The sequence below is a fragment of the Labeo rohita genome, chromosome 15 (assembly GCF_022985175.1).
Source record: "Labeo rohita strain BAU-BD-2019 chromosome 15, IGBB_LRoh.1.0, whole genome shotgun sequence".
Lineage (NCBI taxonomy): Eukaryota > Metazoa > Chordata > Actinopteri > Cypriniformes > Cyprinidae > Labeo > Labeo rohita.
The window spans coordinates 38,428,391-38,445,660 of record NC_066883.1 but is presented as its reverse complement, the minus strand read 5'-3'; the positions used below and the strand labels follow the sequence as shown (position 1 = coordinate 38,445,660).

At 35.8% G+C, this 17,270-nt stretch overlaps 2 protein-coding genes across 5 annotated transcripts; both read left to right on the top strand.

Annotated features, from left to right (window-relative positions):
• The first annotated feature begins 189 nt into the window (after window positions 1–189).
• si:ch1073-429i10.1 (delta(14)-sterol reductase TM7SF2) lies at window positions 190–6,540 on the top strand. Of its 2 annotated transcripts, none has more exons than XM_051130014.1 (12): window positions 190–388; window positions 460–524; window positions 594–699; window positions 2,224–2,411; window positions 2,512–2,566; window positions 2,837–3,034; window positions 3,115–3,218; window positions 3,292–3,408; window positions 4,154–4,322; window positions 4,413–4,493; window positions 4,676–4,798; window positions 4,899–6,540. In XM_051130014.1, the coding sequence occupies exons 2-12, from the start codon at window positions 498–500 to the stop codon at window positions 5,057–5,059; spliced, it is 1,329 nt and encodes a 442-aa protein (XP_050985971.1). In that variant the 5' UTR covers window positions 190–388; window positions 460–497; the 3' UTR covers window positions 5,060–6,540. The 2 variants fall into 2 exon arrangements, with proteins under 2 accessions (XP_050985971.1, XP_050985970.1); XM_051130013.1 differs by having other exon boundaries at window positions 193–388; window positions 492–524; window positions 4,899–6,539.
• Window positions 6,541–6,985: 445 nt separating this feature from the next.
• Window positions 6,986–16,598, top strand: si:ch1073-429i10.3 (uncharacterized protein LOC100331798 homolog). 3 transcript variants are annotated; one of them, XM_051130027.1, is made up of 4 exons: window positions 6,986–7,119; window positions 8,124–8,267; window positions 8,358–8,511; window positions 9,477–10,293. In XM_051130027.1, the coding sequence occupies exons 2-4, from the start codon at window positions 8,140–8,142 to the stop codon at window positions 9,603–9,605; spliced, it is 411 nt and encodes a 136-aa protein (XP_050985984.1). In that variant the 5' UTR covers window positions 6,986–7,119; window positions 8,124–8,139; the 3' UTR covers window positions 9,606–10,293. The 3 variants fall into 3 exon arrangements, with proteins under 3 accessions (XP_050985984.1, XP_050985986.1, XP_050985985.1); XM_051130029.1 differs by lacking the exons at window positions 8,124–8,267; window positions 8,358–8,511; window positions 9,477–10,293 and adding exons at window positions 13,729–13,873; window positions 13,977–14,129; window positions 15,413–16,598 and having other exon boundaries at window positions 7,001–7,119; XM_051130028.1 differs by lacking the exons at window positions 6,986–7,119; window positions 8,124–8,267; window positions 8,358–8,511; window positions 9,477–10,293 and adding exons at window positions 11,930–12,085; window positions 13,729–13,873; window positions 13,977–14,129; window positions 15,413–16,598.
• The last annotated feature ends 672 nt before the right edge of the window (window positions 16,599–17,270 follow it).

Here is a 17,270-nt window from a genome sequence, read left to right as displayed (position 1 = left end):
CAGACAGAACTGACTAAATGGATTCAGAGAAGATGTTAACGGGACACTTATTGATGATCTGACACATGTAATTGCTATTTTGTAATTCTCGCACACACTTTCCTTTCTTACACGTCTTTTGCAGTGCAACTCTGTTACAAACACACTGATTCACAGAACAAGTGTTGGGGGTTTTTCATCAAACTCTTGAGATCTTTCAGAATGAGGGAAGTGCGTGCAACTCAAGTTGTCTGTTGAACGTTTTAAGGTATTACATGGTTCACCCAACATGCTGAAGATATCGCAACAGGTCAGTAGTATGTAGTAAGAGCTGAAGTATAAAAACCGTTCTCTGCTGTGAATACAGCAGTGTGGGCTTGTTTTTGGAAAGTTGCTCTATCTACCTCTGGTAAGACTTGAAATTCACATTTGATCACATATTAGGCAAAGCAAAAGTCATTTGATTGTTTTTTTTTTTAGACTTGGTTTGAAATAAGTTGGTTATTTCACAGATTATCATGACGACTCACCAACAAGAACATCAGGTGAGTATGAGAAATGAAATTCAGTGTTTTTCTAGATTTGCTGTAAATTTACACATCTCTGTCCTACAGACACACAGGAACAGATCCCTACAGGACACGGGTAACGGGAAGCTTGAGGATGGAACTCATGATGGCAAAAGTGTGGTACAGGTCCACAGTAAACGGAACAACATCCGTAAGTACTCTAGTTAGGTCTTGAGCCAGCTATTAACCTCAGTTTACATGATATCTCTAGATATCTCAGCTAGTGGAAGATGACACAAACCAATCTGATTTAGAAATTAATCAACAAAAAAAAAAAAGTGTCTTTAAGGCAAGACACTAAAGGCAAAACATAAGAGAATTATTCCTATTCTTGATAGTTTTTATAGAAGGGTTTGTTAATAAATGATTTGTCCTGATTTATACAACATTTCATTTCTTAAAAACATGGCGAAAATTCAAATCTTTTAAAGGCTGTGAGTTTTTTTCCTCCACTTCAGCAGCACTTACATACACCAAAACTTACAGTTTTATTCTTCTCTATATTCTGAAGGTTTTTACTGAGGGGTTTGTTCATATATCATTCACACTGGTTTTTATAACATTTCATTCCTAAAAACATGGTGAAAATTTAAATCTTTAAAGGTTGAGAGTTTTTTCTCCACTTCAGCAGCGCTTACATACACCAAAACTTAGAGATTTATTCCTCTCTATATTCTAAAGATATTTACAGAGGGGTTTGTTCATATATCATTTGACTGGTTTTATAATCACACTTTATATATTTGTGATTTAATTTACAACACAATCTTTAAAGGCCAATTTCTCAAAATAAGTTTGTTGCACCACTTCAACAGCACTTACTTACACCAAAACTTAAGATTTTATTCCTATTTATATTTATTCTGAAGGTTTTTATAGAAGGGTTTGTTTATGATTTGTCCTGTTTTATACAATATTTTATTTCTAAAAACATGGCGAAAATGCAGATCTTTAAAGGTTGTGAGTTTTTTCTCCACTTCAGCAGCACTTACATACACCAAAACTTACAGTTTTTTTCTTCTCTATATTCTGAAGGTTTTTTACTGAGGGGTTTGTTCATATATCATTCACACTGATTTATACAACATTTTATTCCTAAAAACATGGCGAAAATGTATTGGACATTAAATAATAATTTAACCTCAAACAAGAATTTGGAATCTGGCTTTACCCGGTTTGTATGCAAATTAGTGCATTTTTAATTAGACAATGCCTTATTTAGGTATTTAAACATTTAAATATTTCAGAAAATGTTCGAAAAACATTTATTTTAATGTATTGTGATTAAACAACTGAGGACGTATGGTGTTATTTATTAGTTAATATTTTTACTTTATTCATCTGTAGTGTCTTTCCTTAATAGTTTTAGTGCAATGTCAAGGATTTTATAATAAGCCTCCATAAAAAAAATCCTGCTGTTTTCAGTCCATATGAAATGAAAACAGCAGGAATTTTTTTTGTATTATATTGTATTTATTGTGTTTATGTATGTGAGTTATGTTTGTAAAGTGTGTAGAGTGTAAACATACTGTCATACAAGATAAATTTCAGACTTAATTAGTTTGACAATAAAGTTATATCTATCTGTCTATCTATCTATCTATCTATCTATATTATAATATGTACAGTGATTCAGGCTGTTGATTGTGTGTGTGTGTGTGTGTGTGTGTGTCAGACCTGTCTCTGTTGTGCCTTTTGTTGGGTGTGTTTCTCATAATGCTGCTGGACTGCTGCCGGTCCTCCTCCGAGTCGTGGGTTCTGCTCGGTTCTGCTGGAATCCCGATCTGGGACTGGTCGTCTGTGTGCGTCGTGCTGTTATTCACTGTCCTGCAGATGGTGCTCTATTATCTACCTGTGGGACAGGTAAGATCAGAAACAAGTCATGCATAAACCAGCAGCCTTGGGTAGTAAGTTGTTATTTGTCATTAAGGTTTGTATCTTCCATATATTTTCTTTTATGAAGGTGGCAGAAGGCAAGATGGGCTGCGATGGAAAGCATTTGAAATACAAACTCAACGGTAAGACAAAATCCCACCTCCAGACCCCAAGCCCCTAATCAACCAGTATATTGACAAGTTTTTTGTATTTATTGCATTGTTTGGTAAATGTTGAATCTGTAATATAAATGAATCTGTACTGAATCTGTGTTGAATCTGTAAATGTCGAATCTGGAATATAATAACCTAAAAAGTTGAAGATGACAATAAGATGACACTAAATTTAAATATATCCGATCAATGGTAAGAGACTGGGCACAGATATAAAAGGGGTTTTGGCATCTTTTGCAGGTCTGTATGCATTTCTCCTGACTGTGGTTCTGTTGTTGGTTCTGTGGTTTGGTGGCGTCCTGCGGGCCGGCGCTGTGATGGACAAGATCTTCTCTCTGGTGACCGCCGGCATGGCCATTTCGCTAATCTTCAGCCTGGTGCTGTTCCTGTGTCCAATCAGAACACCCTCCTCCGCACACGTGACCTACGACAGCACAGGTACGAGCCACACCTCAACTCCTTCCTGTTTATCCACGGCGCCTGAGGTCAGAGGTCATGTGTGTGTTTGTGTTGTACAGCAAAGCCCCTGCTGAAGTTTGCTCTGGGTCAGAGTATGGATCCCCATCTGGGCATCATCGACATCAAACACTTTGTCATGGTCAGGATTGGATTCATTGGCTGGGTGAGTTTGTGTAAATCACGATTTACTACGTTTATAAAATGAACAGCGATTGATGTGTGTGTTGGACCTGCAGGCCATGATGGATCTGAATTATCTCCTGACTTCTGTAGAGATGAAGAACTGGTCTCTCTCTCTGCTGCTCGTCATTGTCTTTCAGCTCATTTACATACTGGACTTCCTCATCGATGAGGTCAGCGGGACAAACTGATTTTTATCATGTTACTGTGGTTTGCATAACCCACTGTGGGAATGCACTGTACAAAACGCAAAACCAAGTTAACTTCCATTCAGATGCCTGATGTTTGGGAATGCAACTGATACCGTAAATATATTAAAGCTTTTTTTTTTAATTAGTAATATGCATTGCTAAAAACTTCATTTGACAACTTTAAAGGTGATTTTCTCAATATTTAGATTTTTTTGCACCCTCAGATTCCAGATTTTCAAATAGTTGTATCTCAGCCAAATATTGTCCTATCACAACAAACCATATGTCAATGGAAAGCTTATTTATTATTTATTCAATTTAAAAAATTGACCCTTATGACTGGTTTTGTGGTCTAGGATCACATATTTTAATGGCATATTTTGCCCCAGGCATTTCAGAAAGACTAAAACTACATTTGAGATGATTTTTGCTACATTTGAGATTTTGTTGCACATCCGGGAATTTATTTGATAAATGTGTTTCCATGCACGTCTTCATATCGGCTAAAAAATATCTGCCTTAGTTGGTGTTAGTATACTTATTTTAATGCATTTTAAGATTTTATGTATGTCTTGCCATTTCAGTTTATGCATTTTGTTATGCAGTATCCTAAAATGTGCATAAAAATAAGTAAACAAATCTGTTTGTATTTCACGTTGTTTGTTATTCGCTGAAACAGAACAAGAAATGAACTGTGTTTCTGGCGTCTGATGCTGTGTTTGGACAGGGCTCTGTGCTGACGACCAAAGAGTTTACGGAAGAGCCGATTGGCTTCATCATGATTTTGGGCGAGTTCATCTGGATCCCTTTCTTCTCCAGTCTGCCTGTTTACTTCCTGCTTCAAAGGCCCAATTCCATCCATTTCCTGTCTGCTGTACCCATCTGTCTGCTCTTCGGTGAGAATAACCATCATCAGACCTCACATTTAGAAAACAAACATACTATAATGCAAAATATATTCATTATAACGCATTATAATACAACAGGTATTGGCTTCCTGATTTATTACCTGTCCAACGAGCAGAAAGACGGTTTCCGCAAAAACCCGAATGATCCGGCCTACGCTCGTACGTCACCTCTTCACATTCACCTTCTGCTTCCTTTTGTTTCTTCCACAGTTTTAGGACCATTTCTGTTCTTTGTAAACACCAGTTCATAAACGCAGATCAAGAAAGCACTAAACTTTTATTGGTCATAAAGAGAATGTAAATGCTGCGCTGGTGGCTGATGATCTCAGTCTCTGTCGAAGGTCTGAACACAATCCGCAGCCCGGCGGGAAGCAGTCTGCTGGTGTCCGGATGGTTCGGATGGGTCCGACACCCCAATTACTTAGGAGACATTCTGATGATGTTTGCCTGGTGTCTGCCATGCGGTACGCCCACATCTAACGAGATTAAAACTCATTCAAATCAGCTTTAACCAGATTTTACGTTAGCAGTGTGCAAGTCATTTACCTGGTTTGTGTCACGCAGGGTTCACCAGTGTTTTGCCGTACTTGCCGGCGCTGCAGTGCTTTCAGTTATTGAGGAAGCGAGCCAATGAGATCGAAGAATCATGTCTGAAGAAGCACAGAGAGGCCTGGAGAGAATACTGTCGCCAAGTGCCGTACAAACTCCTTCCTTACGTGTATTAAAGATCTCGCATGTGTTTTAACATAAACTCCATCAAAGCAAAGCTCTTGTGTTGAGAGTTATTATTTTTAGCTGTGTGGATTTAAAAATCCAGCCCAAGTAATTGTTACCTAAAAGAGCTATTTATACCTGATTTAACCCATAACATTTAGTGATATTAAACAATATCAACATCAAGTGTTTGATGTCGCGCCAATAGCCTACAGTGCAACTGCGCTCACGGCGACCCGAGTTCGAATCCCGGCTCGTGGTCCTTTGCCGATCCCACTCCCCTCTCTCTTCACCCACTGCTTTCCTGTCTCATCTACACTGTCCTTTCCAAATGAAGGCATAAAACAGCCCAAAATTAAATCTTTAAAAACTAAAAAAAACCAAAAACAAATAAAAAGTGTTTGATAATATTACAGGGTGGGGAAAAAACAAGAACAATTTTTATTTATATTAGGTGTCAAAAAATAATTATGTACTTACTGCATAAAGCAGGTGTTGCAACAGTGTAATTCTACATGTAATTACAAAAATGAATCACATGTCTTAAATGCTAGTACATCGTAGTTAAAGACTCTTAAAGTGGGTGCAAATTTTAGTTAATCATAACAGACCTGAAGTCATTTTTTACTAAAAACTATTTTTCTCTGCTGTCGTTTCAAACCTACAGTGGGAAAATATTTTTAACTGGAAAAAGAACGACAGAAAAACTAAATTCATTAACTAATTCATCTTCTCGTTTTGCTAACACAATGTACAAAATGCAAATTTTCTTTGCAGAAATGTTCTACTTGCTGACTTTTTTTTAGCTTTAGCTTTAAAAGTAACTGAAATATCATAAATCATTTAATCTTTCCCTTTAATGTGATTTATTTTGACCAGTTATGTACTCATACCATTGTTTGTTCTATTATTTTTTCCACTTCTACATTTTAAAGATGTTCCCAGTAATAAATAAATAAATAAACAGATCTGTTCTTTAGTAAAACTGCTTGAGAGCTTCTTACAATTGAAACCTTTTCCAGTATAAAATGTAAATATTATCCACGAATATTGTAATCCAACATAATTACGGTAAACAAAAAGTGCCATGATGTTATTTGAACGTTGCATAATCCGTAGCATGTAAATATGGAAATTCATCATGGTGTTTTTTTAAACTGCTTACAGTTTGTGTTGGGGAAAACTGCTTTTAAAAGTAATGTGTGACAACACTGTGTTACTCCCTACAAAAAGTAACTACTACGTTACGTTACATTACTTTTGCGTTGCTTTTCAAAACTGGGCGGGGCTTGCTTGTTTGTTTTGAATAGAAAACCAGTCTGGAGTATCACGGGTATATTTGTAGCAATAGCCAAAAATACATTATATGGGTCAAAATTATTGATTTTTCTTTTATGCCACAAATCATTAGGATATTAAGATCATGTTCCATGAAGGTATTTTGTAAATTTCCTACTGTAAATATATCAAAACTTAAATTTTAATTAGTAATATGCATTGCTAAGAACTTCATTCGACAACTTTAAAGGTGATTTTCTCAATATTGTGATTTTTTGACACTCTCAGATTCCAGATTTTCAAATAGTTGTATCTCAAACATTTGCCAAATATTGTCCTATCACAAACCACACCTCAGATAAAACCTTATATACTTAGCTATATATTAAAACTGTACATTAATTGTATGTAAATGTAATTCACGTCAGCAAAAGTAAAAGTAAACGTCTGTATGGTAGAACACAGAAGTTCTTCAGCACTAAAGAAATGAAGCACAAATAGTTTATTTAAAGTAATTTTTGTTTCTCGTGTCCATACTTAGTGTTTGAGTTCTGACTGGATGTTACATTATTGACAATAAAGGCGCAAAAATGTGTGTTTGATGTAATAAAAGCATCTTTGGCTTTAAAATGAGATTGTGAAATTAAAATGTGTCATGGAGCGGATGTGAGATTAGTGTAATGAAGCGCAGCGCCGCGGTGGATGATGGGACACATCAGCCATTTCACCTCAAACTCTCTTCAAGCAGCAAAAACCCGCCGCCGCGGAATAAAACCTCAGAAACACCCGACAGGTGAGTCCGCACCAGACACACGCGTCACCCGGGCCCGGTTAACGGTAACGGGCGTCGGTCAGATTACGGTGGGTTGTGAACGTGAGTCTCGTGAACTGAAATCGCTTTAAATAAAAGCGTCTCGAGCTGAAATGAGAACAGCGCGTCGCGCGTTCGCTCGTCTCTTTCGCTTTCCTTCGATGAAATAAACTCATCATCGAGCTTTTGCTCGCGGTGATTTTCTCAAACACTTGCTGAAAGTGTGCGCTAGCGCTGTACGTCGGTAAACGGGATCAGTTCACCGGTGATACGACAGAAATCGAGTCGTTTGTGTTTCGACTATAAACTGCTATTTTGTCTCTTCTCTCAAATTTCAAGCAGCCATTATGTCATCGGCTCGGGGGGGCGGGGCTGGATTGACACACTGAGCGCTGATTGGCGCGGTGGCTGAAGCCACGCCCCGCGCGCCTGTAAATAGCGTTTATAGGCGGAGACCGTGTTGATTGACAGGTGTCACTGAAACCACGGGAAACCCCGTGAGACTTGTCTGACAGCTGTAATCAAAACCAAAACCAATGCTTTTATTATTTTGGAATTTTTAAACACAAGACTTACATTAAATCTCTTTTAGAAATGCAATTTTACCCCATACTTTTTTTTTTTTTATCTAATTTATGTAACATTTATATTTAATGTATAATTATACTATTTTCACACCACCAATATATCATTAACCTCATTCTATTGTGTTTTTACTCTTTGAACATGTTTTTTATACATTTTATCTACACGTCAACATATTCTCTCATTTATTTGAAAAAGTGCAATATTGCGTCATGTTGATCCATCTTTGATAGTCAAATAACATCCATCTACCCTGAATTGTGTTTATGATGTAAATATCTCTGTTTAAACATGTTTGCACTTTTGTGATTGTGTCAGTATGACTTTTAGATGTTAAAATAAAGATTTTTACAACAATTTCAATAATTACACTTCATTGAAATATCGTGCGTGTGTTTCAGGTGATCGTGTGTCAGAATGGCCCGTACTAAGCAGACCGCCCGTAAATCCACCGGAGGAAAAGCTCCTCGTAAGCAGCTGGCGACTAAAGCGGCCCGTAAGAGTGCGCCCTCTACTGGAGGAGTCAAGAAGCCCCATCGCTACAGGTACGATGAACCGCGAGTCGAGTTTCGTCACGTTGAGTCGTGGGATGAGCACTGACATCTTTATGTGTGTGTGTGTGTGTGTGTGTGTAGGCCCGGTACCGTGGCTCTGCGTGAGATCCGTCGTTACCAGAAATCCACTGAGCTGCTGATCCGGAAGCTTCCGTTCCAGCGTCTGGTGCGTGAGATCGCACAGGACTTTAAAACTGACCTGCGCTTCCAGAGCGCCGCCATCGGAGCCCTGCAGGTCCGTCACCGCCTTCACACCTTTACATTAAATCGCTTATATTCGTCCCAAATGCGAGATATAAACACATGTGAGACGTAAACGAAGAAATGCAAAACGTAAATGCAGAATTCGGAGACAAACAAACAAATGCAAGATATAAACAAATGCGTGACCTAATTGCAGAATTGCAAGATGTAAAAGAAGAATTGCAAGATATAAACAGAAATGCAAGGCGTAAATGCAAAATTTGAAAACAAAGAAATGCGAGATATAAAAAATTGTGAGCCGTTAATGCAGAATTGCAATTCTTTTACATCTTGCAAGATATAAACACAAATGCAAGACAAAGTGCAGAATTGTGAGACTTAAAGAATTATGAGATATGAACAGAAATGCATGGTGTAAATGAACAATTGCAGGATGTAAACAGAAATGTGAGATGCAGAATTGTGAAATGTAAACAAAGAAATGCAAAATAAAAACATGCAAGGTGTACATGCAGAATTGCGAGACTTAAACGAAGAATCGCGAGATATAAACAAAAACAAGACATAAACGAAGAAACGCAAGACGTAAATGGCAAAATTCGTAATTCTTTGTAAACGAAGAAATGCAAGGCACTGACAAATGCGAGATATAAACAAATGCAAGATGTAAACGCAGAATTACGAGATGTAAACAAAAATGCAAGATGCAAATGAAGAAATGCAAGACATAAATGCAGAATTTGGAAACTATCAAAGAAATGCGAGACATAAACACGTGAGACTTAAACGAAGTTGCAATTACCTTTTTGAAGAAAAAACACTAAAATTGACAAAAACAACAAAATCACTAAAACTTTAACTAAATTAAAAACATTAAAAAAAAAATCAAAATATGAACAAAAAGTGTAATAGTGTCTCTGAACTCTTGTGCTGTTCTCGGGTCACGTGACTCATTGTGTGTGTGTGTGTGTGTGTGTGTGTGTGTGTGTGTTGCAGGAGGCCAGCGAGGCGTATCTGGTGGGTCTGTTTGAGGACACTAACCTGTGCGCCATCCACGCCAAGCGCGTCACCATCATGCCCAAAGACATCCAGCTGGCGCGCCGCATCCGTGGAGAACGCGCCTGAGCGCCGTCCCCGTCCCTGTCCTCACCCTCACTTCATCTCTGTGTCTGTTTGTTCGTGTTAGATGGCCGTGTGTTCGTGTTGCTGTCGGTTTCGTACTCTCAGACGAGCTCTTGTGACGTGCCGTCGTGTGATTTCGAGCACAAGAGTTCAAGCCCTCAGGGTGACTAATTAAGGAATCCAGGCACTAATCAACACTTCCTGTGCCTGAATGAAAGACGTGGATGTCGAGGACTGATTTCGGGTGCTAAACTCCTCACTGGACGTGTCGGAATCGTGGCGAAACACTCTCTTTATTTTCTCGAAATAGGTTTTGTATGCGTATCGTTCGAGTGCTTTATGATGATTTTCTTCATTTTGACGTGGTTTGTTTTCCTGAGATGCACGGATTGGCAGACGGGCGTATGATTTCAGTGATGCGTTCTGGGATTGGCGGGTGGTTTTGTTGAATCTTGTGTTTTTGATGAGCATATGTAGCAGCAGACAACAGACTGTATTTTATACCATTTGATATATTCTTCATGAGTTGTTTAGGTAGACACTCACTCAGGTTTTTTCTACACCCTTTCATGGTTTTTATCACAAGGTGATTACGTTTGTTTTGTTTTGTATGTGTAAGACCCTAGAAAGAAAAAGCTAATCTTTGTACTACACATAGAGAATTGGACAATAAATTGGTGTTGAACTGTTACAGAGTTTGTTTTATGGAAGTATTTCACCTCCAAAACCGTTTTCTAAGTTAAAAATGTGATGAGTGTAATTATGTGAAACTAGACTAATGCATTTTCCGCTCCAGTAACACTGCTGGACTGAAAACAGTCCGTCTTACTCACTGAAATGGCCATTTAATTGTGGATAAATGCCTGTAATTGAGGTTAACGTGGCACTGATGAATGTGAATTGTGGTAAACCCGTAGTATTCTTTAAAGCAGGAGGACTGATGGGAATCATATCAGAGGAAAACTTTAAATAAACTGTGTTGAAAATGTACAAAAAAAAAAAAAAATAGACTAAAATAAATAAATAATAAAATGTGTGTATATACATTGATTAAAATGATTTAAAAAGGTTAAAATAAGGAAATAATAAAAAGTGTTATAAATATAAAAAATAATAAAATTAAACAAAATGCAAAATAAATAAAAATAAAAAATAGACTTAAATAAGTGTATATACATGCATTTGATTAAAATAAAGAAATAATAAAAAGTGATATAAATTAAAACAAAATTAAAAACAATTAAAATGCAAAATAAATAAAAGCAAAGACTAAAATAAAAAATGAAATGTGTGTGTATATATATTTGATTAAAATAAATGGTTAAAATAAAGAAATAATAAAAAGTGATAAAAAATGTAAAAACAAAATTAAGCAAAATAAATAATGTGTGTATATACATGCATTTGATTAAATAGTTAAAATAAAGAATAAAAAGTGATAAAAATGCAAAAACAACAAAATTAACAAAATCCAAAATAAATAATAAAAACAGACTAAAATACTGAAATGTGTATATATTTGATTAACATAAATAAAAACAGTTAAAATAAAGAAAGTGCTACAAATAAAAAATGCTAAATAAATAAAAAACAAAAAATAGACAAAAATAATAAAATGTGTGCATATACATACATTTGATTAAAATAAATAGAAATTGTTAAATAAGTGATAATGCAAAAACAACAAAATGCAAAATAAAAAAAAGACTAAAATTAATAAGTTATAAAATGTATATAAAAAGTGATATAAATAAAAAATGCAAAAATAACAACAAAATGCAAAAAGCGAAATAAAATATAAATAAAAACAAAAACAATCTATTAAATTAATAAATGTTCATTAATGCGATATATATATAATATATAGATTTCGATACAATAATAAAATATACAATAATGAAAATTTATTTAAATAAAATGACACTGATTAAATGAATAAATAAAAATGATTAAAGTAAAATAATATTGATTAAATAAACAAATTGATTAATATTAAATAAGTGACTATATCTAACTGTACAGTGCTATAATAAGTAAAATAAACAAAATAACGTAAAAAAATAAAATAAAATGTTACACCTATTTATAATTTTATCATAAATTCTATCCGGGGAATCTAGAAGACTGAAAACCCCTGTTTTGAGGACATTTGTGAACACCACGGGACAGGAATATGGTGATCAAACTAGCATCATATTCCCATCTCAGCACCATGGTTTCACCACAGTAAACTGTCGACAGGTCGCAGCGACGGCCAGCGCTGATAAAGGCTGCTGACACGGGACAGTACAGTGCGATTTTAACAGATCAAGATGATTTTTGTAACATGCTGAAGCGCACTGTGACCGACAACAGTGGAGGCTGCGGCGCGGTGCATTGTGGGAGCCGCTGATTGGCGCATTTCCGCTCCCATTGTGCGCGAGAGACGGTAAATAACACTGAAGCTCAACTCGAAACACTCGTAAAACACAACTTCCACTAAGGTAAGGCCGACAACACACTTAAAATACACAGGTGTTCTATTTAACAGTTATTTTAGGCAGAAAATGCCGCGTTTTGTGTAAACTGGTGTCTGTTTAGTCGGGTTTGTGTTTATCTGTGTGAATCCTGAAGCGCTTCAGTCGAGCGAGCTGCAAAATCCATCCAAAACAAACGGATATTTCACAAACGCCGAAAAACACCATAAACGCCTCCATTCCTGCTTTAAACGGCCGATATTGTTTCCCTAGAGTGTTTGCTTTGTTGTCCGAGTGTCATTGGCGAGAACTGCGGAGTGATTCGCAGTGAAATTGTCGAAGTTTTATCGTTAGTTCGTCTCTTTTCTCGCTCGGTTTTCGGTGCGTATCAAACAGGCGCCATGATGTTCACAGATGAGGGGCGGAGCCTACGCCAACCGTCTGCTTTGTTTCCTGCCCTCTGATTGGTCGGCTCATGAATATTGTCGTAGATAGGCTGTTTTTTTCAGCATGATTGACATGCTGAACTTGCTGTTGTTTTCAAGCGTGTAGAGTTCAAACTCTATCCTGAAGCGCCTTAAATGTAATTGTCGTCTGATTTTTCTGGACAAACATTTTCCATCTGCCCTCAAATGTACTTTTATGACCGTGTGTGAGCATGACATAATTATATTTTCAGGTATTTTTGAAGCAGGAGTTTTCAAACTAGTCCATTGAAAGTTTTAGAGGAAAAGTGTCAAAATAAATCATGGTTTGAATAAACAAATTAATTATTTTAAACATAAATAAAATGAAGAGAAATAATGAATCTGATATTTTAAGGCAAATAAATGTGATTAATAATAATAATTTAAATCAGTAAATAATGAAAAAAAATATTTAAGTATCTTAATCAATGATTTGTTTATTTAAGGTTAATTTAAATCACATTTTATTCATTTATTTATATAATTAGCTTATTTTAATGAAATGTATTTTATTTAAATAATTTACTTAATGTTATTTTTGTTTGTTTATTTATTTAGGTACGTAAATCTGATTAAAATGATTTGAATATTTTAACTAACTTGTTTTAATCAATTTTCATATTCATTTATTTTAATCAGTTTATTTAAATCACATTTTATTTATTTATTTATTTATATAATTTGTTTATTTACACAACTTAATCATGTTATTTTTGTATATTTATTTAGGTACTTAAATCTGATTAAAACTGTTTAAATATAAATTATATATTTAATTTATATTTAATAATATAAATTATATAAAATTATTTATATATAAATGTATTTGTTTTAATCAGTTATTTTTTTATTTTAATTAATTTAAATCACATTTTATTCATTTATATAATTTGATTATTTTAATTTACTTTAATTTGCATAATTTACTTAATCATGTTAGTTTTGTATATTTATTGCATTAAATCATTTTAATGATCTAAAACTAAGTAACTAAATATATATTTAAAAAATATTAAAATAAGTACATTTAAATAAATGAGTAGAAAAAATGTAGTGATGTAATATAAACGTAATATTATTTTAACAGATATTTATAAAATGCATTTAAAAATACATGAAAAAATATAGCTGCATTTTAAATGGTAGCATGGGGTCTGTGGCAGACTAAAAGAATAGTGTTTTCTGTGCATGTGTGTGTTTCAGGTGATCGTGTGTCAGAATGGCCCGTACTAAGCAGACCGCCCGTAAATCCACCGGAGGAAAAGCTCCTCGTAAGCAGCTGGCGACTAAAGCGGCGCGTAAGAGTGCGCCCTCTACTGGAGGAGTCAAGAAGCCCCATCGCTACAGGTACGATGAACCGCGAGTCGAGTTTCGTCACGTTGAGTCGTGGGATGAGCACTAACATCTTTATGTGTGTGTGTGTGTGTGTGTGTGTGTGTGTGTGTGTGTGGCCCGGTACCGTGGCTCTGCGTGAGATCCGTCGTTACCAGAAATCCACTGAGCTGCTGATCCGGAAGCTTCCGTTCCAGCGTCTGGTGCGTGAGATCGCACAGGACTTTAAAACTGACCTGCGCTTCCAGAGCGCCGCCATCGGAGCCCTGCAGGTCCGTCACCGCCTTCACACCTTTACATTAAATCGCTTATATTTGTCCCAAATTGTTGTGAATGTACATGTATGTGCGACTGCATTTCACTCAAGGCTATTACTAAAACTAAAACCATGAAAAACATTAATAGCAATACAAAATAAACAAATTTAAATTAAATAAACATTAAAAAAAACGACAAAGTAAATAAACATTTGTTAATAGAAATAAAATAATGACTGAAATTAAATGAAATGTAATTTTAAAAAAACGTCCTTGCACTGCTAGCATGGACTAAAGAAATAAAAACAGTAATTGCGATCTCACAATTCTGACTCAAAATTGAGAGAAAAACACAATTTCAAGAAAAACTGTTTGAATTTGGATATTTAACTCAAAATTGCAAAAAAAAAAAAAAATACAAATATTAAAATTGTGAGATTTTAAAAAGTCTCAATCACCTTTTTTTCCACAGTAGAATGTAACCTCAGAATTCAGAGAAAAAAATGTATATGGAAAATATAAATGGAATGGCAAGATCCAAACAAAGATTGTGAGATATAAACAAAAATGGAAGACGTAAATGCAGAATTGCAAAACGAAGAAATGCGAAATGGAAACAAATGCAAGACGAATGCAGAATTTCTAGACTTAATGAAGAACTATGAGATATAAATAAAAATGTAAGACTTAAATAAAAAAATGCAAGATGTAAACAAATGCAAGACATGCAGAATTGCGAAATGTAAATGAAGAAATGCCAGAGAGAAACAAATGTAAAATTGCGAGACTTAATAAGGAGTTATGAGAGAGAAACAAAAATGCAAGACGTAAATGCAGAATTGCGAGACTTAAATTAAGAATTATGAGACGTAAACAGAAATGTAAGCCGTAAACGAAGAAATGCATGATATAAATAGAAAAACCAAGAATTGTGAGATAAAAACAAAAATGCAAGACCTATATGCAAAATATAAACAAATGAGAGACGATTGCAGAATTGCGAGTTAAAAACAATTGTGAGACGTAAATGCAGAAACTTGCAAATCCTAACAAAAAAGTGGTTTGAGTTTTTCTTGTGGAAAAAAAAAAAAAGTCTAAATCATGAGATATAAACTTGCAATTGCAAGAAAAAGTCAGAATTGCAAAATAAAAATTTGCAATTACCTTTTTATATTTTTGTTTAAAAAAATATTACAAAATAAACATATAAACTGTAATAGTGTCTCAGCGCTACTGAACTCTTGTGCTGTTCTCAAGTCATGTGACTGATTGTGTGTGTGTGTGTGTGTGTGTTGCAGGAGGCCAGCGAGGCGTATCTGGTGGGTCTGTTTGAGGACACTAACCTGTGCGCCATCCACGCCAAGCGCGTCACCATCATGCCCAAAGACATCCAGCTGGCGCGCCGCATCCGTGGAGAACGCGCCTGAGCACCGCCTCTCTCTCCCTCTCTCTCTCTGTCTCTCTCTGTCTGTCTGTTTCTCTCTCTCTTGCTGTTTGTTGGTAGTTTTAGAGTTCAGTCGTGGTGGGGCGGGTGGGCGGTGACGTATGTGGTGTCTCTCTGTTTTTTGGCAGCAGACTATTAGGGTACTTCCTGTTTGCATGTACCAGCCTGTGACCGATCGGCCTCACACACACACACACACACACACACACACACACACACGTGTGCTCTCACTGTCTGTCCATCGATCATGAGTGAAGGGTGAATGAGGCGGTCAGGGCTGATGTCTGCGTTCAGAGCTTTCCGTCTCTCATGCAGGGTGCTAGAACAGCCCTGACCCGTCCCAGAATTCCCTGCACCGTCCATCACGAGCATGCACGTGTGCGCGTGTGCGTGAGGCTGTCGATCAGCACGGGGGTTTGTATACGAGTCCGAGCATCTCTCCAACAAATGTTTATTATTGCAATATTAAGAATTACTTTTAATAATTATTGATGTCTGTTTCTTTTTTTTAATGCATTCATATAAGCTTGTTTCATAGATCTAGAGCATATTTTTGAAGGTGGAGATTCTTATAAAGACATTTTTACATCACAAATCATGTTTATTTTCTAAAGGATGCGTTCGGTTCAGTCTCAAGCGTGCGACGGGATGTTCAGCGTGATTCTGATTGGCTTCGGCGCTGAGAATAATAACACGTTTATCCGCGGACGACCCGTTCGTTTTGGGTCTTTTGACAGGAAACTGGACTGACTGACTTATTAATTTGAACCGAATCAGTATATATATTGGCTTGATACTGTTTTTGAGTTTCGCCACGTGAATTTCCTTCATTAAAGAGCAGTTTTCTACTCTCATCCATTCAGCGTCACACGATTCCTCAGGCAGACATGGAAACCATTATAATTTAATCCTGCTTGATTTGTGGGTGTTTTTGTTTCTCCTTTATTCAGAGTTTGACTACAGAACATTCAGGTGTTTAAATAAACTGATCTTTGTAATTTGAAATTTCTCTTAATTGCGTAATAAATGGATGTCACACATTTTTGTGCGTTGTCTTTTTTTGTGATGCTAAAATAAACTACATTCAACTTCTGTTATAGAAGCTCATTACCATTTATTTATCTATGGACAGTTTTTAAATTGTAAAGCACTTAATTTCTAGCATGAAAGACGCTTTACAAATAAAGTATTAATCAGATTACATATGTTTATTAGACTTTTTTTGCATGTTATATTAGATTATCAGACTAGTACAGATATGGAAGAGGCTCAGAAACTAAACAAGTTTAAACAACACAAAATGTTGAGGGGAAAAACATCCCTATAATTCATTTTTTTAAACTGATATATTTCTTAAGTTTAACTAATTCAATGGAAGCATCTATTTAAGCAATACAGTGAATTTATGACAGCTAAGGGGTGTTAGGTACGATGCAAAGCGGACCCCCTTAGCTGTTATAAATTCACTGTGAACCACAGCTTCATGGGGCTTATTGCTTTTATAAAATGGTTATTCCATACATAGTAAGGTTTCACAAAATAAAACACAGCAAATAAAGTGTAATGATAGATTAAAAACAGTATTCTTCCGCCAAAGAATGTAGTTCCTCGGAAACGGTTGTGGTCGTAACAAAGTGTGTTTGTAGAGTAATTTACAACAGCTTTGAACGCGGCGCAACCAATCAGAATCAAGGACCGGAAATATCTGTTTT